At 39.4% G+C, this 25571-nt stretch overlaps 1 protein-coding gene across 1 annotated transcript in view; it reads left to right on the top strand.

Moving 5' to 3' along the window:
- The first annotated feature begins 7722 nt into the window (after positions 1 to 7722).
- Positions 7723 to 25571, top strand: part of fgf14 (fibroblast growth factor 14) — a 119492-nt gene continuing 101643 nt past the window's right edge. The window contains exon 1 of the mRNA XM_015037073.1: positions 7723 to 10249. Within this exon, the coding sequence (XP_014892559.1) occupies positions 10042 to 10249 (208 nt within the window). The 5' untranslated portion in view covers positions 7723 to 10041. The remainder of the gene's footprint in view (positions 10250 to 25571) is intronic.

The following is a 25571-nucleotide window of genomic DNA, read 5'->3' as shown; positions in this document are numbered from 1 at the left end:
TGTCGCACATATTCTTTTGCTTTTCTGTCTGTCCCTGTTTCCTAATCATAGTGAGATCAGCAAGAAGAGGCTGCGCATCTCCCCAAGGTCAGGTTCTAATCTGTGTGATGGTTGTGACTATGGTAACAGGTCCCAGAGGAAAACTCTGTTTAGATGTGGCTGCTTCACAGCGGCTCCAAGCCTGGCTGGGATTACAGGCTGTGCACCTGCAATCAAGCATAGTTGCTTTATTGTTGCAAATTTGCTCAAAGTGTCAGATTATTTTTTTTTTTATGACTATTTGTAATAAAAACAGATCACATTACTTTTTTGGAGCATTATCTATTCAGATTTTTTTTACTAAAAAAAAAGGAAAAGCAAAAGCAAATATAAAGAAAAAAGAAGATTTTATCTTTATGTTATAGAGTATTTTCTGTATTTTCTACTTGCAAATACAGATTATTGAGTTGAATCAATAAGTGTAGTCACTCATCATGGGCATGTTGGGGTGAACTGAACACTGGCTGACCATATGTTGGATATTTGACATATCATCTTGGCAGATTTGTATGAGTTCATTTAAAATGGTTAGATTTTAGACTTAATCCATAGATTTTCCTGAAGCTTAATGTTAACCAGCTACTAGATGAATTTCAAGGTTTTGGAGGTAATTTTCCATTTTCATTTTTCCACTTTTTTTTTCTGCAACATATCAGTACCACTCAGACAGAGGGAACCAGAGCTAAGGCATGGTGCTACCACTTCAATGCCTGTGAGTGTACTGTGAAGACAGCAACAGAGTAAGGGCTTATGCTTTATGTCAGAAAAAAGAAGAAAACAACTCCAACTCCTGTACAGTCATGAATAAAACTAAACGGGCAAAAGTGTAAAACCCAGTTCGCTTCTAAAGATGTTTCGAAGTCAACACGGTTTCCAAGCAGTGGATAGGAGAAAAGGAAAGACACTAAGCTCCACCATGCTACTGATGGTGCACAGTGTAGTCTTTAACTCTCTGAAAGTGGCACTTTTGATGGCAGTTTGGCACATTTTTTTGTTCCGCTGAACGCGGGACGTTTCCTCCATTTTCATACACAATCCAGTGCAGGCGCATATCCCACGTACATCTGTGCTCTGAAAGGGCATAAATAATGGAAGCTGCAGACTTTACATGTTAAAAAGTGCCCACAGCACCGTTACATAACGGCAGAATGGTTTATGAGAATAACAAATTAACACAGTACAGTGACATGCTTGACTTGCCTTCTCTGAATATAACTATAGATTTGATGCCAGGTCTCCTGATCATCTTTGTTCATTGACTTCTTTAGTGCTTGATGAAATAGGTTAACTTTTTTGCCCCCAATTAATTGTGACTTTATTGTTAAAATAATACAGGGCAACTTTTACATTGCTGTTTCCAATGATCTGCTTGTTTAATCTAAATATCCTCGTAATCGATGTTCTGCTTGTCCTATGGTAGAAAGATGTGGATCCTGACCAAAAGAACAAGATCTCTGATGCGATTGTCTTGTTTTAAAATAAAGTGGAAAAAAAATCCCTCAGTATAAATAGATTTTTTTTTTAAATTATTGAGGATGAGTTGACATTAAATGATGAACATAACAATCATCTAATGTCTTGCTCTAGCCAGGTAACATTACAGTTGTTGACAATCTACTTCTTGTACCTACCACTGATCTGTGAGGTGAATCACGACAGACTGGAGCACAACATCGTCTTTCAGTATAGACTGATTGAATAGATTTTAGTAGGTATTATTATAATGTTCAGGAACAAGCTCACTAAGTGAAACACATTATATAAAATAGCTACACACAGATGTTTTCAAGTATTTCTTTTTGATAATTATGCTAAGCTTCTGCTTTTAGCTAACAAAAACATGACATTTAAAATTAGACGATTACATCAGACCAATAAAAAAATAAATAAACAGATTATGTGTTAAAGTGTATTTTGTTACTTTTACTTTGACAATTAATTTATTGAACATAACTGGCTGAACAGCGTCTGGAGGGAGAATAAAGTAGAATAAGTCATTGTTGCTCATCTTGTTGCCACAACAGAAACGACTCACTAGCATGGCTACGCTACAGAGGTATGTCAGAACAAACTTTGACTTTAATGGCATTATTATAGGCGGGAACGCGTTCTGTCGCAGCCATATCGAGCAATTTGACAAATGGAGAACACATTTTGTGGTTAAAAATAGAAGTTGTGCTATCGCTCAGGTGGTGGATTTGTTCATAATACCAATTCTTACTGAAGAGGAAACTCCCAGAGAGATGATCGTAAAAGGCCAAGATTTGAGCATGCACTTTATTTTGGGCCATCTGCAACATTGAGACACGAGTATCTGTATCACTTGTAGAGGAACTTTAGATGAGGGTGTGTAGGGGAGAAAGGCCAAAGGTGGGGCAGTTTCAGGGTCAAACAGTGCTTGAAGAGTGACCACTGCAGCATCTGTTGCTCATTCCATATTCACTGACTAACTTGACCCTTCTCGATGCACGAGGGAGAGTGGGGGTGGGAGGCCCACACACAGTTGGCGTATCTCGCCTCACTACAGACAGAAACCGCTTTTCAGTCGCATGTCTTTGTGACAGATGTTTCCAAATACGGACATCAAAATGTATTTTCTGATACCAAAGAATGCCTGTCCCAAATTGAAATGATAAATAAAGCTTGGCAAATAATCCCAAGCTGATCCCAATATTTCAAATGTTTAGAGGTCTCATGAAAAAAAAAAAAAAAAAAAAAAGATTTAAATGGACTGAACTTATATTGCGCTTTTCCAATCATTTTGACCACTCAAAGCGCTTTACACGAGAGTCAAATTCACACATTTATACACCAACACTGTTTCCTCACCAAATGTGGGCTAGCCCCCCTATTCAGCAGCGTGCGCCCGAATCCTCACTGGGGCCGGTGTCACCTCCCTCGTCACTCCGCAGAAATGATTGCACTTGGCCACAATAAATTTTAAAGAGGAGCTAGTTATTATGTGTGTGGGATAACTCCATTTGTCCCATTGGTCTTTCACCCTCAGAGTCATAATGTGGGTGCTCTAGAGAGCTTTAAGAGATGATGTCTAAACGTTGCACACACTGTCTCACAGCAATATGAGGCGAAGCAAATAGTGAAACGTATGCAGATGGTATCTATAGTAACTGTCGGTAGGTCTTAATGACTTTACATATGAACAACAGAGACAGTTACATTCATCTAGTGACTAGAAAGTTGCGTAACATGGTGCAAAAGATAAGCAGTTTGAACTCGGTGGAGCACAAAGAATAGTTCAGGGCCCTTCAGCTCGGTGTAAGGACGACAGCAGTGCCGCACAACTTGTTCCAGGGCTTTCACTGGACGAAACTCAGAGAATTAACACACATTTGCTGCTTTTACTGTGTGTGTGTGTGTGTGTGTGTGTGTGTGTGTGAGCGTGTGTGCGTGCATGTGTGTGTCTAAATAAAGTCTTTGCTAATGACTTACCTCTTGCAGCAGCTGTTCATCTCTTATGAATGTTTTCTCCAAGCACCGCCAAACTCATCTCAGCCTCCTTCTCTGATTGGCTGTTGGATTGTGAGAATTGGTTGATAGTTCTTGACACATGACAAAACAGACATGAGGTTATGCAATAAATTAAGAAGAGTAAGGCGTGTAATTGAATACTGTCCGGACATTCAAAATCTTGTACGGGGTTGCTGTGGGAATGAGTAATTCAAATCCAAATTGTTGAATTCGTTTGCTTTTGTCGCAGTTGTACGTCTTTTTTTGTTCACTCTTTTTCTCAATTTTGTTTATTCATTCTTTAGTTTTTAAATGTAAAAAAAAAAGAGAGAAGATTCAAAAGAATGGAATAACAACGCAAAACTGGTTTCAAATATATAACTCAGGACACTACAAGTAAGATGAATATTAAAAACAAAATTCTTCAAAAGTATATTAAAAAAAATCCTTTTTCAGAGCTTATAGCCATCTCTGAATGTTTTTCTATTCTAAAGGGCATAGTAGCTGTTTCCTCTCCCTGCTATTTCCCTCTGCCGTCCTTGTTTGCAATTATTGCTGCCATTAACTTTATGCTCGCTGTCATTTCCTTCTCTAGCAGCCACACCTGCACCGGTGATTCTGTGTACGGCTGTATCTTTTTTTTTTTTTTTTTCCCTGCACAAACACACTGACAAATATACTGCAAATATTAACTTTGTATTCGTTCTCCCCCTCTTCTTCATACTGGAACTTTACTTTTTTAATTTTCAAGAAAAAGGAGCTGTTATTCTCTCAGGCATGTGAACCCAGTCTGCTTCTCAGAGCAAAACGAGGGCGTCAAAGTCTGCGGCTGAAACCTGAAAACAGAACTCCGGTTCCTAGAATGATTTAAACTGAGAACGAAAAAATATTCACAGAGTGTAAAGAGGGAGGACGGATTAAAAGTAAATTCCTATTACGGTAAGAAGCAAAGAAAGACAAAAACTGAGAACACATCATCATCATCATAGTCATCATCAGGCTGCCAAACATAAACAAATATAGTCATTACTTTAGTGATTTGGACTTTCTTTAACTTTCATTTGTATGACATTCAAACAGACCCAGGGAGTGTTTTATGTCACATCGTAAGAGTATAGCATGTTTTTTTTTTTTTTTTACCACCACATGGTTTGAGGATATCAGGGACAATGTGGAACTACGTGTTTTGTACAAGGTCGTCCTGACACTGGAGGTGTGTGGACTGGATTATTGTCGTTTTCTTTTTAAGATCCACAGCAGCCAGAAAATAGTGCAAACTTCTAGCAAACTCTCCATATATGGAGTTATAAAAAGTATATAATTAAAATGTTGTGCTAAATCTTTAATTCTTAAAATCATTTGGAGGAGATTTTCAGTAAGTGGAATAGTACATCAGCATATGTCTGTTACCAGTCTGTCTTCATAATTTTTTATCTGTTAAATGTAAGTTTTAGACAAAAACAAAAAAACACCTCAGTGTTTGTAATAGATCGTATTTCTCTTATGTCACATCCGTTAAAAGTGCATGCATAAAAAAATGTTATATAATTATATTTCACACAGACCTCCAAATGATAACACTCAGTCACACCCCCTTCACACAAACACACACACACAGCATTTGTGAACCTGTCCAGTGTGTACAATAAAACCCCAGCAACTGTGCACGAAACTCAGACCAGTCCGTTTGTGTTTACGCATCTTAAATCAGGTTTAAAAAAAAAAATGCTTTAATTTCCATCGCAGGAAAGCAAGCTTTTAAAAACACCCAAGGGAGCCATTTTCTGCAGACCGCAGGGCTACGCAATCAAAAAGTAGTATTCTAATGATCCCTGACAAGATTGTCAGATGATATCCTCCAGGGTGCGATGATGCTTTACATTACAGTGGAGGGATCAATAGGAAAGATGACTGCAGAGGGAGAAGGAGTCAGGAGCCTGCAGTGCACTAAGCATTAGGCTTGTGCTAATTCCTCTGAGTCCACTTGACCCCATGAAAACTTAATTTATAAAAAAAAAATGATTCAATACACCTTATCTAAGGAATTACATATAAACTACCCCTAAAATATAGTTATACTCCTTTGGTCTTTTTCACATTTTGCCTCATGTAGGGTATATGCAAGGGTTGCCTGTATAGGGTAAAACTAATACTGCACACAAAACTGAAATCACCATCTCCACTGGGAAGTTTGGTGATGGCAGTCTCATGCTGTGGGAATGATTTTATTGTTTTGGTAGCGACAGAGAAGCTGGTCAGAGTTGATGCAGAAACGGATCTGAAAACCCAGCTGGGGCTGTAAAACACTTCAGACTGCGACAGAGGTTCACCTTCCAGGGTAACCACCTTACAGATTCAGATAAAAGAATGTTTTGGATCAAAGTACATTCATATGTCATACTGGCCCCAAAAGATTTGTAGCTGTATCTGCAGAAAATGATATTTCCGCAAAATATTGAGTCGGGCGGTATGAATAAGATTCATTTGTAAAGATTCCGAAAAGCATTTTTCCTCTCAATTTCCAAACATGTGATGGTTTGGGGGGGAAGCCGTCTGGATGAAAAAAAAAAAAAAAGAAGAAAAACAAAACATGAACACCGTATGCGCTGGGTTTTTACCTTAGAATGGCCAACTCTCTGTTATTCCTCTGTCAATTTGATACAGTAGTGTCTTCCACACTTCCCATATTTGTGTCCTCTGTCACTTTTATCAGCAGTTAAAACTGTTTAATCCGTTGTTAACATGTCGTAACCTGTTTTTCCGAGCCGCCTTTAAACGCAATATGAGGGCTGCGACGCTCGCGCTGGGTTTCCACCTGTGAAGGAGACCTGCTGCTGCTGTGGAGCTACGTAGGTTTGTGTTAGAATCACGGCAGCAAACCAGCAAAACGCAAAGAACTTTTCACAGTTTTTCCCTCCAAACTAACCGACTGAGTTGAGTGAAGCTGTTGGATGCAGGTAATGTTAGCTAAAAGATGACTAGCTAATATCAATACAGAACCTTAAGCTTAACAAGTTACCTGTAGGCTACCGATGTTGTTGTCTATGTCCAGCTATGGAAACCGCTGGGGGCAGGGGGCCCAGGAGAAAACATTTGGGAACCACTGCCCTAAGGAAAGATTTATCCAGGTGCTGGGTGGGTGAGTTGTGCAGAGGCTGCAGTCCTCAACACAGTTTGTTCTGGCTTCGATTCTCTTTACTGCATGTCGGCCCCTTTTCTGTCCTCCCTGTTTCCTGTCCATTTACTGCTAATAGAGGCCACAATAGCATAAAAACACTAAGATAACCCACAAACCCTAGTAGAGGGCGAAATATGTAAAACTCAAGAATTCAAATGAGCAAAGTATACTATTTGCTATGATTGCATAAGATAAGCCTGGAAAAGAATTAAACAAAGCAATGCATATTTATGCTTGGAAGTCTGAAATAAAAATAAAAAAATAAAATGTCTAGACATTTCTACAGAAAATCCCCATAAAAGGAAGAAATGACATGTCTTTTGTTCTGTTATTTTCAGCATTTTTTTGCTTCTGGTTTGATACTGAAGGTTGGCTTTCTGAATGGTAAAATTTGGAACGTAGACGTAAGAAAAGAAAAAAAAAACAAAAACTAAAAAGAAAGATGCTCTGTCCTAAATTCTCTGGTAACAGTTTTGCGATTCGGTTATTAAAGATGAGCATGAGGAACACACGCTGTACCTTCACAACAATCTCTTGTCTTTCTTTTCCTCCATCTATACCAGCAACCTGAACAGAACACGCCTCCTTCTCCTGAGGCGCTCAGTTTCTTTGTTTCTACTTCTCCCAAACACCTGTGGAAAAAAAAAAGAAGAAGAAGAAAAGAAGTCAGAAGCAAAGAACTAGTGGGAGTTACTCTGACTAAATTTATCGAACGGGCAACGGAGCACGCTCAAAAGATGCTGCCAAGATGTTTAGGAATGCCTGACTGTTAAGATCTCCCAGAAAAGAGAGCTGCATTTTCCTGCCGATCAGACTGGAAAGGTTAGAAACACTCATTAAGGGCTGATTAAAATTGTATTTTGATGGCAACACAATGACTCTCAGTGGGTGTTTTTATGAAAAAGCGCATTTACTTTGATCAGAATAAGAATATGGTTCTTGAATTAGTCCATGCAAACAAAACAGATTTAAAATGACTCTGAGCCCAGTGGAAGCAAAACAATAGTTTTTGTTTCATTTTCAGTTTCTGAGAAACTTCCTGTAATTCCTCAAGTCCTTGCAGATAGAATCAAAGCGCATGCGTTTAGACACAGTCACACTTTTGTTCATTGCTTATTGAGATCCGACCAGAGGAAAACAGTATCTCATGTTCCTTTCAACTGTGATGGAAAATCATTAACTCCTGAGAGAAAAGTAATTAGACGGCAGAGACACTATGGGGAACACCGACGGTTTCTCTTTCCTATGGGTAGAGGCAACAAAACAAAGACAGTTCAAATGTTATTTTGCTCTAAACGATGATAAAAACTTTGATTTTATTCTTTGCCTGCTTGTAGGTATATGCTATAGAGAGCTTATTGTTGATGTTTTTTTTTTATAGCTTGTTTTGACACAAATACAATTCAGAACATTCAGACTCTGCCATGTTAGGAAGAATTTCAGTGTATATTTAACAGGATTACAAATGATGTACCAACACAAATGAAGTGGAAGAAAATTAAAACCTTCATGATGTTCCAAATTTTTCAATAAAAATCCAAATAGTGTGTCGCTTGTTTGCGTTCAGCCATCTTATCAGACGGTGAACATGGTCCACCTTTGTCTCACATAGTCTAAATACAATCATATCTCTACTGTAAAAAGCTTCAGGAGCTTGCTTCTTAAAACTAGCGAACAAACAGCATCAAGTAGACCAAAGAACGCATCGGGCAAGTCGGGGATAAAATTGTGAAGAAGGTCAAAGCTGGGTTAGGTAACACAATATCTCAGGCTTTGAACTTCTCGTGGAACACTTCAATCCATCATCCGAAAATAGAAAGGGTTGGGCACAACTGCAGACCTACCAATAACCATCCAGTCCAACGTATAGCAAGGAGAACATTAATCAAAGAAGCAGCTGGGCCTGTGCTCTGGGGGAGCTGCAGATGGCTTCGATGGGAAGATGGCTGGAGCTAACTTCAGAGCTAAAATGGCACAAAACACGCTTATTCAAATAAGTGTATTCCTATACATATAAATTGGAAAATTTATATTTATGGGCACTTTCCAGCCAATCTTATTTTTCTGAGTTATTTTGCTGGTATAACCCTAGAAGACTTGCAGCAGGTCCTTTGGGGATGTTTTTCACCTGTAATAGACTTTTGCAGAATCAACTTTTGCTGCTCTAACTGCGTAAAAGGGGGATTCTGCAAAGTCAGGGGCCGAAGAGAAATGAGTGCCAACCCTTTAACGATTTTTATTGATGAACTGAGGGATACTTTTCATAACTATGAACTACTTTATATCACATGAAGTCCCAACATGTAAGCGTGCGACTGCATGACATTGTGAAAGAACTTTTACGGTGTATGAATTGTTTTGCAGAGTCCTGCACGTAATGCGTCACCACATGAGTCCATTAGCGCCTGTGACTTTGAAGATTAGACACACACAGGTGCAACAACCTGAGGAAGCAGAAGAATACAGAATAAAGTTCAACTACTTCTGAGACGAACATTATAGAGGCATGTCTATGACGACTGGATGTCGGCGTGTGAGTCCTCATACCATTTTTTATTTATTTTTTGTTCTTTTCTTGTGAGCATCACAGATATGACGGCGCAGAAACCACGTGTTTTACGTAATGGAAAGCCAATCTTTCAATTCAACTCCTCCTCCCCGCCTCTTCCTAACAGAGGTAATTCATGCGAACGTCTCCTTCCCTTGCGCGCCGCACTTTTCGGAGATGTCAGCAGCGTGGTGATGAAAAGACTTGGAGCAAATTAACCCACAGAGGGGAAGAGACGCGAACACACTCCGGGAAATGCACGGACACACCACCAAGAGCCCGAACCTGGCTTCCGCGGAACCGCTGCGGCGTGGGACCTCATCTGTGAGAAATTAAAACTGGGGCTTGCTTGTGCTCGCTACATGTCCTCTCCAAAGAATACGCCTCGTACGAGACGTGAATTGGGCTCGGTCCCGCCAGCGATGAGGCGTTCCGCCGGGGCTGTCGTTGCAGCAGTGTGTGCATAGGATGCATCCTCCCCTGGCTTTTTGATGCTGTGCAGATCCACCCTCCTCTCTCCTCAGAGTGATGAACTAACAGGCAATGATTTTCTCCTCGGAAATCAGCCGTGGTTTCACGTCTTCACGTTAGTTGTGTTTGTTTACGGACGACCCGTCTCCTCCAGGTTGCGACACATGCAATTTATAGAGTATTTTTTCTACTGTAGACTAGTTGAGGGGGCATCCTCCACACACGGCAGAGGGGAGAAGAAAACACACCATTATTCCGAAGTCTTGACAGACACTGACTGCTTTTGAATGAAAGCGCACGGGACTTGGATCTATAGCCCACTTGTTTCTTTCCTTCTATGTTCCAACTGGTAGCCTTGTTAGGGGGAACTGATCCAATTGTGTTATTATGCAACCGCAAGGATCTCATCTATATCTGGGTGTATAAGCCACTGGATTGCTCTTCGCCCAAATCAATGTGGTTTCTTTGGAACATTTTCAGCAAAGGAACGCATATGCTGCAGTGTCTTTGTGGCAAGAGTCTTAAGAAAAACAAGAATCCAAGTGGTAAGCTCATCACCATGTTATGCATATACACTCCTTCGTCTCTATGTCAGCCGGCGCGATGCCTGTGCGTGTGGGTTTAAGTGTGAAAGAGTCTGGGTTAAATTGGTGTTTTTGTTTGCGTGCGTGCGTGTGTGTGTGTGTGTGTGTGTATTGTGGATCTGCAATCATATTTATGCAGCCGGCGGATCATGCAGAGGCAGAAAGAGAGAGGAAAGGGAGGGAGGTTGGGAGGGAGGGAGCGAGGGGTGCGGGGGGGTATACAACTTATTCTGTGCGGCTACTACGTATCGGAGAGCCCAGGTTTGTGGACGCAGCGCTCAGACACGCATACAGCAACAACCCCCCCGCCCATCCCCTCACCGCCTCCCTGCATCACCACAACGCCGTGATCTCCTAACTTTTTAAATTACGCTTGCTCACTCTTGCTCTTTCCGTCTCTCTCTCTCGCACACACACACACGCGCGCGCACACACACACACACACACACACGCACGCAAGCATACGCCGCAAACGCTCACACACACTGAAGCTAGATGTTCTCTCAGAGGTTCAGATTTTCTTTCTTTTTTTTTCTTCTTTTCCTTTCTCCCCCTCCTGATTCCTGCTAACTAGATTATTCCACCGTCGGGTTGACTGCAGCAGCATCCAACCCCCCCCCCCACCCTCCTTACCCTCCTCTTTTACCCTGCATCCCTTCTTTCTTAAATGAGCTCCACTGTGTTTCCTGCCAGAAGGAGACAGACCAGTCTTTCATGTCTGTCACTTTGGTGTAAATGCGGGCCAGTACTCATCATGCGGGTGATTTTTTTTTTGGAGGAGGGGGGGGGCACTTTGTGTCGATCTTATGTGGGAAGAAGAAGGCAGGTGGTTCAAAGGTGCGAACAAGGCTCCATGTTGCAACAGAGACTCCCTCTCCACCAACACTGTTCCCAATCCGTTGCTTGAGCCGTCCATCATTTTTTTTGGCCACTCTGTAGTGTTTACCATAAGTGCACTGCACAGCGTTGCTTATTCCTTGGTTTCAGGGGCCACAGGAGCCTCTGGTTTTCTCAACAGGCTGCCAAAAAGCAGCAGGCAAGACAGCAGCAGCGTCAACCTCATGCATCAGATGTAGAGATGTTGTGCCCAGCAGCAGCAGCAGTACAGTTTCTGAACGCTGCAACTGCAGTACAGTAGATCAACGGCATCGTCCCGCTGTAGTAGGGTTATGTCTCGATGACACTGCCGTGTTAAAATCGTGACTCTGTGCCCTTAAAACATGCTCAGGTATAGAGTATAGTTGTTAGTCTATCTCACCTAAAAATGCTTAACTTTGCATCAAAGCGCCATAGTTATACATGGGGCTAATATAAAATCAAGACCTGGAATATTATGTGACAGATCGACAAAAGTATAGTACGTATTTGCACTTTGTCAGCCAGTTAAATAACTACCAAATAATCATACATAAATACTCGTGGACAGATGTTTTCATAGTTACATTTTATAGCATATTTAAAGTGAGAAAAACGAATGGCAGCAAGGAAAATAACTGTCTTCCGCTACAAGTTTGGCTTGTTCATGACTTTTAAAGCATCTGATAGATTAAGAACTTCTTTTGCAAGTTTGGATAAATCTGAATCTGTCTTGACATAGGCCCAAAGGGTAGTCTAGAATCAAGTTTATCTCGTTTCTAAACAAGGAATAGTTCAAAGTTTATGAAGTGAGGTTATATCTGGTTTTATTAGTGATAGTTGTGCCACCTGAGGTGGAAAATTGACATATCATTATAAGTTTGTAGTAAAGTCCTCAGAGATGGTCAAATGGGCTCCTTGCCTTTAGTTAATTTTTACAATATAAAAACACTTGTATCTATGCTTCTTCGGTCCATATGACGTGTTTGCAAATATTAAATGTCAGCAGTTTTGCAAGAGATCATTGCTGTCTCGCTTTTTTGTCAGCTGAACCGCATCGGGGTTTCAACACAAAGTTAGTTTTTATTGCCACTGGCTTGATCAGGTGCATTGAAACATGCATCAGCCTCAATTAGTGGCTGATCCTATCTTTTACATAATAAACAAGGAATGGTCAAATGTGTGTCAGAATCTTTTATTTTTATTTTTTATTTTTAAAGGTATTGTCGTTTAATTAAGCACTTACTGGAGCACTGTGGTTTACACTCAACTTTAGGGTTTTTACCCAATCATGGAGCATGACTGACCAGATTGCTGCTTCCCATGGACTAGACATGCACTCAAGCAAATGAAAACCTGTTTATGTGCAACTTACACTGCAAGCTGATGCATTCCCCCAGGGTATGCTGTCCTGGTCAGAGAGCCATATCATCCATATCAAACATTATCACTGGCACTGGGCCATGACTGTCTAGTTGTGACTGACTGACTGCTGTTTCGAAAAGCTCCTCTATGATCCTGCTTCCTGTACTTCAACACAAAGAGGGCAGTCAATTAAAGCTAACACTGAAGTGCCAGTCGACTGAAATCTGAAGCTGCCCCTTTTGAAGTGAGAGTAACCGACATTTACTCCGCAGATAATTTTTGCTAAATTGTAAACTGATGGTGTGGACACAAAACCCATTTGTATGGAAGCAACAGATGGAGCTTTTAGTTTATTTCACTATTATGTAGGCTAGAATACAGCCTGTCAGTGGGGTGCTGTGCTGTTTTATACAACTTCAAAGCTACAAACTTTTTAATTCTGCAGTCAGAGAAATTACACTCACAATTAGTTTCAGTTCCAGTAAAGTTAAAACACACACACACACACACACAAAAAAAAAAACAAACAGTTGGATAGAGTAATAATTTATTTTGCATTTGAGGATAGTGAAACCTTTGTGGCTCTCTGTCAGTACAGAGAACTGTTTCTAATACACTGCTCACCGCACTTGAGCTGCAAAGGCCCAGATAAGAGTATTTTTAGTAACATAAAGTGAGATAACGCAGTACGATCTGGCCTGCCAGACTGTATCAATATGACTCGTCTTTCTTGATGCTAAACAGTAACATTGGATCTCAGACGTCGTTCTTTCTTTAATCGTTCACATGCTAAAGTTTAATGTTTGCTCAACACTAAGTTTACATTTGCTATAGTGCTTGACTTGTATCACAATGCAATGCCATGTCCACATGTTTATTAGTCTTTTTGATGTGCTGTTAAAAGCTTCATTTTCCCACTTTGCCTCACTTTTCATTTGTAAAGTGTGTTTGCATCCTTTTGATTTCCTTGTTATTATATTACTTTGATCCTCATGCTACAAACCATAGCAAACGGTAATATGTATTTGTCTTGGCTGACTTGCGTAGCTATTGTGCATATGCTTGCAGCAGCAGGTCTTTCAGCAAACAGCAGATCTCAAAAGTTTTGCACAGCCCTGTTAAAATAACAGGTCACCTTCCTAAACTTTTCTGCCTTTAGTGTGACGGTACAGTTGCACTGGCCAAACTTGTTTGCAGAAATGTGAACATGTTTGAACTATTCTTGAGTCAAAGTACTCTTTGATTCACTTTTAGCACTAATCCTTTATCAGGAGGGTTCATAAATCTTATCGTCCGATATCTTGACTTATTATTAATAATTACACATTATGTTTGCTACTCTGTTCAAAAGTCTGTCTTAACGCAGATATCTGGTGATCCTAAATGTATTTTCTGTCAAAAATATATCTGGACTCTAGCAAGCTTTATTTTCTTCTTGTGAAATTATTTCGTTGATTTGGATTCATTCTTAGCAAAGGCTGGCCCATGTGTTCAGATCCAAAAAACAAACAGCTGCAGCTCAAATTACTGAAGAAGGTAATTGTGGTGTCAGTAGAAGGTTGTGTATTGGAGTTTGCTGAGAGTCTGTAGGTCTTGCAGCAAACTAATCAGGGGTCAGTACTGATCACTGATCACCTCTGAAAGCACCAACAGTGGGCATGTGAGGATCAGAGCAGGATCATGAGCAACAGGCGGAACCAGTGCGATGCAGCAGGCATTGTTCTGACTTTGGATGCCGTCATCCATGTGGATGTTAGTTTGACGTATTAAACCTAGCTAGGTTTTGTTGTACACCTTGTCATGGAAACAGTATCACCTGTGGCTTCTGTCAGCTGAATAATACACTCTGTCACAAAGCAAGAATGGCCAAGAAAAGCTTCTGGGACGAAACAAAGAGCTTTGGGCGTTTATCCAATTGAAGATCAGTGGGATGTGCTGCACAAACAAGTTTCATTCATGAAGATCCCACCACACAACTGATAGCACTAAAAAGATTTGCAACATCTCGGTGTCAGACACCACTGTGGGTTTAGCGGAGACCCTGCCTCAATGGGTCAGCGCGTTAATTTGCAGCAACATGTAACGCCCGATGTTTTACCTGATTACTGCATGACAAATAGAGAGATATGTTACATGTGGTCTGCATATTTCATTTTGGGTTCGATCACCATCATTAAATGGATTGGAATATTGGAATATCTTTGAAAATAGTTTATTCCTAACCGTCTCCTTATTATCTACTTTGGCATACTGCTTTGATTTAAAGCTTCTTGGACTTGTTCGTATTCTACAACAATGCCATCGCTTTCTGTCCAGATTGCAGTTTCATTTTTCATATCTTTCACATGTTCTGCATAATCTAACCTACCCCCCTTATGTTAACCGTAGCATAACGGCGTCAGTACATGTCTCGTCGTACTTCATTAAGTCGATTAACCAAAGAACCAGCTGAAGAGAAAATATGAAATTACAGTTTCACCCTGCAGCTTTTATAGCAGTGACAACTGTGCCAATGTCAGCACAGATGCCATTGTGAAACTTTGAGAATGTCAGAGAATAGCACACTCCGTGGTTATAAATGACAGGGATTTATTGAGAGGTTTTACTGCAAATGTCAGAGGGAAAAGTTAAGTCTGAAGTTGCGTTGCGTAATGAGGCTGATCTTTGACTGGTACTCATTGACATAGCTCAGGTTGGGGATGCTGTAAAAATGTAGATGTTAAACAGGCAGTTTCTCCAAAGAGCAGCCTTGCACCGAATGTGTGAAATCAGTGGGTGGCTTCCTCAAACTTGCGCAGCAGTGGCTCTGTAACAGAGAAGCGACAGTGCAGGTCACAAAACACCCAGGACTTCTTCTCATAGTAGGTCATGGGATTGCAAATTAAACTCAATTTCGGTATTGTGTGTGTGAGATCGAGGCGTCAAACCAACCAAAGCTTCAGCATTCAGGGTTGTTTTGTTGTGACCTGATTATTGTAAACTTGGCGAAGGACAGCAGACACTGTCATACAGTAATCATTTCTCAGCAGAAATAGCTCGCTTTCACACAATTATTGGCAAAACACAACAGTGACCCATTTTAAACTTTGCGGCACCACATTCTTATTTCAATTATCTTAGTACTTTTAAAAAGCCATGCATTTTATCAAACATCCCTGTCCATATATTAATTCCCCAAATAACTAAATGACAAGTAGATGTAGTGCAGTGGTTGTTATGGAGATTCAGTGACTCCAAGTCTTTGTTGCTGTTCTGCTCTGTGACACTAATTTTATGATGTTTACCACCTTCTTTACTGTGTGTGGCTATCACGATATATCTGGTCGCCGTCCAGCCCTATTTGTCGCTGTTTATTTGGAAATTTGCAACTTTTTTTTTTAAGTTTAAAAGTTTATTGTCCTCACTCTATGGTTAAGGTTTTTGGTGGGCAGGTTTTTTGGGTGAGTAGTTATCTTGTTGTTGTCTTCCTGGCATGTGAAGATCACTCAACGTTTGCCTAGAATGCTATATTCTATTATTTTTCCTATTTTGAAGAGTGAATAAAATTTTCAGCTGTCAAATCAAATCTATACACCAGAAATTGCTAGTTAAAAGTAACTACTCCTTCTGAAAAAAACTTTAAAAAAGTTAAAATGTACTATAGAAGAATTGCTAAGTTTACTCTTTCGCAAAAAGTGAAGATTTCTTACCATTATCATGACAACAAAAAAATATTGTCTTGCTAATTAATTTGCTCAACAGGTTGGATTTTCTTCCCAAATTCTATGAGAAATGATGCCACTGTTATAAAGGTGAATATTTTTCATGCTGCTTAGAAGTTTAGACTAACATTTTTTATCTTAATACTCCAAAAATGTTTACAAGACAAATTAAAGCAGCTTAAAATGTCAAATCAACTGAATAAGTAAAAAAAAAAAAAAAAAAAAAAAGACAAAAAATAATTAAGACCATTAGTTTGGTTGAGTGAAGCAATTTTTGACACCACCTGTTTATGAACTAAACATCCTTTTAGTGATAAATTATATCTGACAGCTTTATGAATAGGCTGTTAATGCTTTGTAAAGAACAAAACAAAAGCTCCCTTTGGCTCGCCACAGTAAACGCTGCTTTGTTGTGTTGCACGTATCTTCAAGCTTTGCCTGTCATGTCAGCTTTATGAATTTACAAGCTGGAATGTAGTCATTTTTTTTTACTGTGCTTTTTTTTTTTTTTTTTTCCTCCGCTAAGAAGCATTTTCCCCGTAAGAAACTCTGGTGCTGGTCTCTCTCTTTACAGCTCTCATTTCAAAACATGACCTCCCAAATGCAGTTTTTCCTATTCCAGAATATTGCCTGTATCCGAAACCAGGTTTTTGTGGAAACAAAGAGACGGCAGTGTAATTAAGAGACGGGCGTGATTAAAACAAGAACTCTCACAATTACAGAAAACAGCAGGGCTGCCTATAAACTTCCTCCTCTAACCATCACTGCATTTTGCTAGGTTTCCTACAGAAACATTGCAGGAGGTTTGCAAATGGCTGATGTGTTGAAGAAAATCAGTAAATCCTAAAATCATCAGCCAAAGAATGCATGTTAACATATTTTTTGAGCCACACTCTCACATGCCCTTACAGTCGGGTTGAATAAAAAAGGCACAAGATAATTGTGAGCCATTGTTACAAACGCAAAATATATTTTTAGTCTCAGGATAATTAGGTCATGATTGACTTTTCATAGAGAAACAAAAACTCAGGGATTCCAGTCATTCTTCAGAGTAATTCACAGGGAGAGAAGTCATGTGTTGGTGCAGTGGGTATGCCACAGGTCAACAAGAGAGCCTGTTTCATTTTCATCTCTCTTGGTGTAGTAATGGCAGTGGTATGATCAGTTTCTGCAGTGAATTAATTGTGACTATGTATATCCTGCTCCTGTGGAATATGCCCTGCTGGAATTTTAAGAATCAAGTTCTTGGCTGCCATTCCACTCCCCTCTGAGAGGCAATCAAGTTTACATACAAATCAGAAAAGAGAAGGGGAAAAGCATGTACTACTTCCATGTACCAAAAAAAAGGGTTTCTCAAAGTAGAATAATTATGTGTGAGACGTAATTTTTATTTTTAAAAACGGGTATTTTGAAGATGCTCAGTCTTCCATAGTCCATAGACTATTTGTTCAGGAGAATAATAACATATGGACTTCATTGGAAGAACCTGTTGTCCACAATGCACTTTGGAAAGAAATTTAAAAAATAAAAAGAAGCAAAAGGGAATCTTAGTAAATTTGAAAATGTATTTATTTTCGTCAAAAAAAAAAAAAAAAGATAAACAAGACTACCCAATTATTAACTGAATGATATATTTGGTTTATTTTCATTTTCATGCCTGACAGTAAAAGAAACCCTAAAAATACATTTTGTGGACAGACATCCCATAAACCCAATACTAACAAAAGGATTCCAACATAGAAACTGTCACCATATTAAAAAGCATGTCCAACATGCATGAATTACTGCATCAATGCAGTACAGCTGATTTACAACAAACTCTGTCTGTCTACAGCAAGTAAGGTAAACCTGTTTTAATTGCAACTTTCAGCTGATCTGCATCGTTGGTCTGGTGTCTCTCGTCTCCTTCTTGACAACAGACTCTCTGTGGGGTTGAGGCCAGGCCAGCGTCCTCGACTATTAACCACAGTGATGCTTTGGTCATTAAACCAGGTGTTAGTTTTGCCAGTGTGTGCAGACGTCAAGTCCTGCTGGGAAACAAAGTCAGTATCTTTATAAAGCTTGTCAGTAGAAAAACATCATAGGTGCTTCAAACATTTCTGACTTTGATAAAACAAGTGGACCAACAGCAGCAGATCGCACAGTTTCCCCAAATTGCCACTATGAAAACTTCACACCTGGCTTTCATTCTTCCCAATAAGCCACAGCTTTGCAGCACAAGAATAGTTCCTTAGCAATTAGCAAGATGTTGGTTGAATCTTAGGCTATGAATCTTCACACTGCACCCTGAAGTGACCCAATTTTGATATTTTGTTAAATCGTATTTTTTTCGTTCACACTTCCAAATATATGCGACCCGTATGTGTTCTCCAGTGTGAACTGCAAACGACCTGAAAGTGTCCTGCATGCACAGTAGAGGGCGCAATAACGTGTGCTCAGTGTTTTGCCAACTGCTATGAAGAAGTGCTCAGTGTTTGCGGAAGTAAACATAGATGCATAGCTTACACATTTGAAGTTGTGGTCCAACTGGAGCCGTTGTTGTTTTTCTTCCTGCTTCCGGGTGTCGGGATGCAGAATAGTGACGTTTGACGAGTATCAGTGACATTCAGATCAGATGAATGCGACCTGGACATTAGGTCACATTTGAATTGGATACGTATCGGATGTCATCATGACAGAAGAAACGAGGTCATGCATACAAGTGGCAGAAATTAATTTCCTCCATAGGGTGCCTAGGCTCTCCCTTAGAGATAGGGTGAGAAACTCGGTCATCTGGCGGGGACTCAGAGTAGAGCCGCTGCTTCTTCACGTTGAGAGGAGCCAGTTGAGGTGGCTCGGGCATCTGGTCAGGATGCCTTCTGGACTCCTCCCTGCTGAAGTGTTCTGGGCACGTCCCACCAGGAGGAGGCGCCGGGGAAGACCCAGGACACGCTGGAGGGACCATGTTTCTCGGCTGGCCTGGGAACGCCTTGGGATTCCCCTGGAGGAGCATTAAGTGAAAAAAATCATAATCGGGTCACTTCAGGCTGCAGTGTGAACGCAGCCTTTGTGTCCCTCTGTGATATAATGAAGTGTTCCAAGTCAAGACATTGATCCACAACACTTTGCATGACGTGAAAAGTTCTCAGTCCACTTTCCACTTAGCTTGGACAACGGAGGCCTTAGATTTATTTTTAGTATAAAATGAACGTTTCATTTCAGAGTAAACCTCTCGAGGGAAAAGTAACATTTCTAATTTGGCTTAAATGTAAAACAGCATACTGTTCTTTGTGAGAGAAAATTCTATAAAGCATGTTGAATAGTTAAAGAAGAAACTGTTGTCAGAATGAACTGCTGGGAGAAGAGGAGCTGATTGCTTTGTGATTTGAGTGGTACCTGTGGTGTTATGACTTGCTCAGCGGAACATGTAGTAAAAAGATAACAAAGTGATTACTGTGAATGATGCTGATTTAGCAAAATAGATTGTCGAAGAAATGTTAGGTTGCTTATATATACTGTGTGTGTACACACACACACAGAGAAATCACTTCTTGATCTGCCAAAGAAACCTTAAACCTCGTGCACCAAAAGCAGAAACACATCCTCACCTTTCTCCGTCTTTAATGGCAGCTTTAGTTCTGCGGCGCATGTGAGTTATGTTTGACACGGAGTGCTGAAATTGGCTGTTCGTGGATGGGCGCTGACAAGGACTTGTCAGATGTGAGGTGAAAACCTCGGCGAGTGCAACAAATTTTTCTCATTTGTCAGTTTTATGAACATCACCGTCCTGAATCATTTTGAATCATTTGAGCCCAGAATCGTTTCGGCTCAGGCCTCTCAGTCGTAGTGTTGACGCCACTTCCTTTGGTCTCTGTTGAACAACTGCAAATGAGGCCTGAAGAGCTCATTCCCAATGGACTTGTGACGGTACTGCAAACATTACATTGCATTTGCATCACATCTTCATCGGCCAGGGGAAGCAACCCTCGGCTTACGGGTTCTTCAACATCCGTTTAGCAATTATGGATGGATGGATGGACATGTACAAAAAAAAAGTCAGGTGATATGTGCCTAGCAGAAGAAATGTTTTCTGAATTAAGTTCTGAACTGAATGATCACTTTATATTGTTTCCACCAAGCCACCACAAAATCATATGCATTCAGTCCACACACGGGACACGATATTCCAAGTGGTGAATAAAGTTGCTTGTAGTGTCATCTTTCTGTTTTGACTTAACTATTTTGAAGATAGTTTTGTTGCTGCACAGAAAGATGTTTTCTGAAAATTTGACTTTGCTGTGTGGGTTTTAGTTGTGGCTTCCTCCCACAGCCCCAAATTGCATTTGTTAGGTTAATTTGTGTTTTTGAATTGACTTTAGAAATGAGTGCGTACGGTTGCTTGTTTCTGTGTTGGCTCTAAGGACTGCTGGAATGATCTCCATCCCACTCGTGACCCTGAAAAGGGCAGGAATGAGAGAGCAGAAAATGGACAAACAGCTGCCTTCCACTCTTACGCTGTTATTGTTAAATAGGAATGTATTCTTTTAATGGTATAAGTAATATGTTAATATGAAGAACTACATACTGGAGCTCAAACAACTTGGTTATACCATATTATGGTAGATTACAATAAGTCAAATTTGTTCCAACTCACTTGTTGCTCTTCAGTTTCTTTCACCTTACCGGTTTCCGTCATTTCATGTTTCCTCTTATTTTAACAAAAAAAAAAATCACTATGCTGACCCAGATTTCATTGTTCCTTAAATCGACAATAAGAAACTGCAATTATATTGTTAAATATCAGAGATTTAACATGAAACCACCGGATTAAAGCTTCGATTTTCTGCTTGTAATTTGGCAAAAGGATTTTGTGTGCAACCATGAATAGCAACATTTTCAGTGTCATTAACATTACCTATAAAATACGCATGTGGCTCAATTATAGCTTCTCTTCATAAAAGAGTGATGTGTATATTTCAATATAGTTTTGTTGCATTTGCATGAATTTCTCTGCATATTAGATACATGAAAATAATGCAAATTCGTCTGGTTTTTCTCTGACAAAATGACAAATGGGCTGAAATGTTAAAGCGCTTTTACTAGACTACTTAAGCACTGTATAGTATAGTCATTGGGATTTATCAGCAAGCTGATTTATCTGTGCTAATTTCCTTAATTTTGGGAGATCGGTGATCGGTCGATACATAGATGTGAAACCAAACTTCTCCCCCAATCTTGTGTACTTCAGCAAAGGTCTAAAAATCAAGCACTGTCCTCTTCTGCTCTGCTGTGACACAGGTTTGACTGACAGACCGGCCCACCAAGTCATGTCTGCACATTTGCAGTTAACAGTAATCACTGCCCTGCTGCAAGTTCAGTGACTTTCTTGCTACATTTAACAACAAATCAGAAAATAAATAAATAGAAAATCAGCATCGGTCAAAATCTGAATTGGTAGGTCAGGCTTTTGGAAGATAGTCATTGTTGATCGGCCAGAAAACTGCAATCGGTGCACCTCTAGTAGGCATATTCAATCTCTAATGCACACACATTCATACACAGACTAGCAGACAACTTGCTCAGGGGCACATTGACATTTGGCAGTAGGAAGCTGGAATCAAATCCCCAACTTTCAGATTGCACGATGACGCCTTTCTGTTGAACCACAGTCGTCCTAAATGCAGATCGTAGTGATGTTCCATTGATTAAATTGACTATTTATCTCTGTGAATGAGATGTATATTCATCTAAAAAAAAAACCCAACATAAAGCAGTTTTTTTTTTTTTTTTCTGAGAGTCATTGCTTTTCACATTACTCTTGCTTTGAATGTAGGGTTTGTCGTAGCAGCTGCAAAATTGCTCAGGCGAGGGAAGCAGCTTGATTTGAGGCGAAAAAAAAAGAAGCTCTTTTGACGCTGACTTATTGTGGCTGACAACCATTGAGTGTTCACACTAAATTTTGATAAGCAAAACTAGTCTCTGCTGACTGGATAGTGAATACACTGTTTTTTTTTTTTGTTTTTTTTTAAACGTAGCTTGACACCTGCGGACACAAATGTTCAGGGATGTGCCTATGATTTTATTTGTTGTCAACGCAAAGACGAGCGTGACTCATCGCAGCATTTGTTTTGGTGCCTGTTGCTCTTTTATGTTCTCGTATAAATGTGAAATACAGAGCTTATTTAAGACTGCGAACATAATATCAGCAACTTACCAGTACCGAGATTGGGTAAAAATTGCTATCTACAAATAAGGAGGCTGTATTTTTTTTAAAGACAACATTTCTTTCCACGAACCCTGTGATATTAAGATGCTTTTGGAAGCAGTTTGATCGTACGACATGCGCTCTATCCACTTTGGTAGGCTGTCCTATGTCTTCGGGAAGCCTCATAAATCATCTTGTAATTTGGTTCATTCCCTTCACTTAACAGCAGGAGCTCTGTTACACACTGTATCATCCGACTCTCCTATGCTGTTATAGGTGTTTGGGGTGTAAAGCCAGGCTTCATAGCCTCCTGTCTAAACGGTGTCAGAACTGCCTTTCTTTCACACCTTCCGCCATCGAATAGGAAGTAACTGTGTCAACGATTTAGTGAAGCTTTTCGTGAAAAGAGTTTGCAATGAGATGCGAGGAGTCTCTGGAGTGATGCATTCTTTTAAGAGTTCATAGGTGGAAGTTGTCACGGTCGGCGTGTTTTTTTTTTTGTTGTTGTTGTTTCAAGGTACAGTCATAGTAAAAATGAAGCACATCTTTATGTTCTGTGGTTTTATGTTGTTCATAGAGGTTTTTTGTGGTTTACTTAAAAGACTTATTTTTGCAACTTTTCCTTCACTTTTGTTCAGGCGACATGTTACTCACTGTAGGGCTTTGACCTATTTTAATAAAACAGAAGACACTCCAACAATTTGAAAACTACTGGAAACCAAAGATTTTTTTTTTTTTTCATGAAAAAATTATTAATAACCACAAGCTGCAGTCGCCTCAGCGATCTGGTTTCCAATCACTTGAGGTTGTTGTATATGCTGGTGATAGCTGTTGTCTCTCAGTCTTAGTGTGTTTTAAAGTTACTTCTACTTATATTTATATATACATATACAAAGAAAAACAATGGAAAGGTTGATTGTGATTTGTTTTTTTTATACTTTAAAGACTTAATAAAGTCTTGTCTCAGCAACAGTTGCTTTCATAGTTTTGAAAGTGAAGCGTTGGGCAAATAGGTGACCCAGTGTTAACACGCCACTGGGTGGCTGCCACTAGAGAATCAAGGATTTCCCAAACATGCAAAACACTACTGCGGATATGTGTTTGGTGAGGAGAAGACATTATAACATGCTATTATGGTCAAAAAGTAACAAAAAATATATTTGTCTTTCATAATAGCATTGTGAAACCTGTGTGGCTTTGTGGTCTTAGGTCTGAATAATTGTTGAATCTGGTAAAGAGCAAATTATTTATAGAGCTGGCAGAGAGCATGGTTTCATTTAAAAAGTAATGCTTTTGAAACTACAAAGACTATTTGACATAATATCCCTAAAGCTAAAACTCCTTTTTGTTTTCTCTGATTATATACAGATGGTGTGGTAATCACTGTTTTGTTTGTTGACCACAAAAGGAAATTCCCATTTTATCTCCTTCAGCACAGTAGAGTTTGGTGTTTTAAATATTTTGACACATGTCTGGCACCTCTGGCGGAAGCTGCTAGTAATGTGCTAATCATGCCCAAACTAGGTCCATGTAGCGACTTCCACCTGGAAAAGTCTATATTTTTATATTTGTTTTCATGTATTTTTGTGTGTTTTTTAGTCAGTCTGTCTCTTGTATATTAAGAAGATATGATATCGGCCTTTACAATAAGCCATAATCATACCATTATTTAATAAGGAAATGGAGTTTCCTTAATCTTGGATTGCACCATTTCACTTTATGGCACTGGACAGCTTATTGGGGACATGAGCAGAGGAGAAGAGGATGGGAAGACCTACAAACTGTCTAATCATTTATTTGGTAATTTTATATATATAAAAATATTGATTTTTATTATTATTATTAAATTCTGCTTTCTGTTATACTACAGTCCTTACAAGATACTCTCATTTGGACTTTTTTTTCTTCTGCTTGATAAAATATTTGTTTACAGATTTCTATTTTACACACTGTCCAAAATTGTAATTAAATTTTATTAGTACTTGTGCCCTTGCTATTTTATTGATTTATGTTTTACCTGAAGACTTACCTAAAGTCTGACTTCAGTTAAGTATGGAGAGCTGACTTGAGTTTTACACCACATCATATATCAAACTTTTACATAATGTGGTGTCTCTTTGTTGCAGCCTAAACCCTTTGCAGTTATAACATTATGGAGACATTAATGACAAACTTTAAGGTACATGTGACCTTATTTGTCATGGTTTCTCGCCATGCCGGTTATTTTGCTACGTCGTCCACTTGATATTAACGCTCAGCTGTCATCTGTTCACTATGATTGCCTGCTTGTATGAACTTGTTTGATCTGGCGAAACGACCAACATAAGAGGGGAGAGTGAACCAAACAGGACCGAGGAGCAGTACCTTTCAAGAAATGACATGATTTTTCCTAAAATCACGTGACCAGGAGCTGCTCTCAGTCTTAGGATTCTTTGGGAATATTAGTCCTGGCACCTGGGAGGAAGTCCCATCCGTACAGAAGATGAGAGTTACTGAGTCTAATAGTATAACAAATCTCAGGCTCGCTATGATACTGTAGAGCTATCATTAAATTTAGCCAATATAACTTTTTTTAGCCAATATATAAGTTCCCCCGCTATTGTAGAATTAGCTGGCTTTGTGTTTTTTTTTTTCGCTGACTGTTTATTTTAGGAATTAAACGACTGTCAGCAAACCTTTTTTTCTGCTTATATCAGTCTTTGCAATATAAAGTAAAGCTAGGATTACTAAGATGAAAAAAGATATAATAATAATAATAATAATAATAATAATAGTAATAATAATAATAATTAATAAAGTAATATGTGACGTTATTGACTAAATGAAGGGACATATTTGTGAACTAAAAGTCTTCCCTGACACATTGGCTGTTTTAACTCTGAATCCCATCATCCGGTCTGATACATAGGAGAGACTACAGTAAGAAAAGTCATTTTTCGTACTTAGGATAAATATATAAAGGCATCCTTAGTTTGGTTGCTAATTTATATATCTGCACATGTTTTAGGACACTGTCCATCCTTTCAAACAATCACGAGTGTAACCAGAACTGTCTTGATAATATAGCATGTACAAAAAATCGCACATGCTACCCCCTTCACATACGCACATAAACACGCACACACACACTTCACCCCAAACATCACTGACGTCCTCCTTATATATATATATATATATA

Source organism: Poecilia latipinna, unplaced genomic scaffold, assembly GCF_001443285.1.
Source record: "Poecilia latipinna isolate Pla-1442-1.1 unplaced genomic scaffold, P_latipinna-1.0 Scaffold391, whole genome shotgun sequence".
Taxonomy (NCBI): Eukaryota; Metazoa; Chordata; class Actinopteri; order Cyprinodontiformes; family Poeciliidae; genus Poecilia; species Poecilia latipinna.
This window is presented reverse-complemented; position numbering and strand designations above follow the sequence as displayed.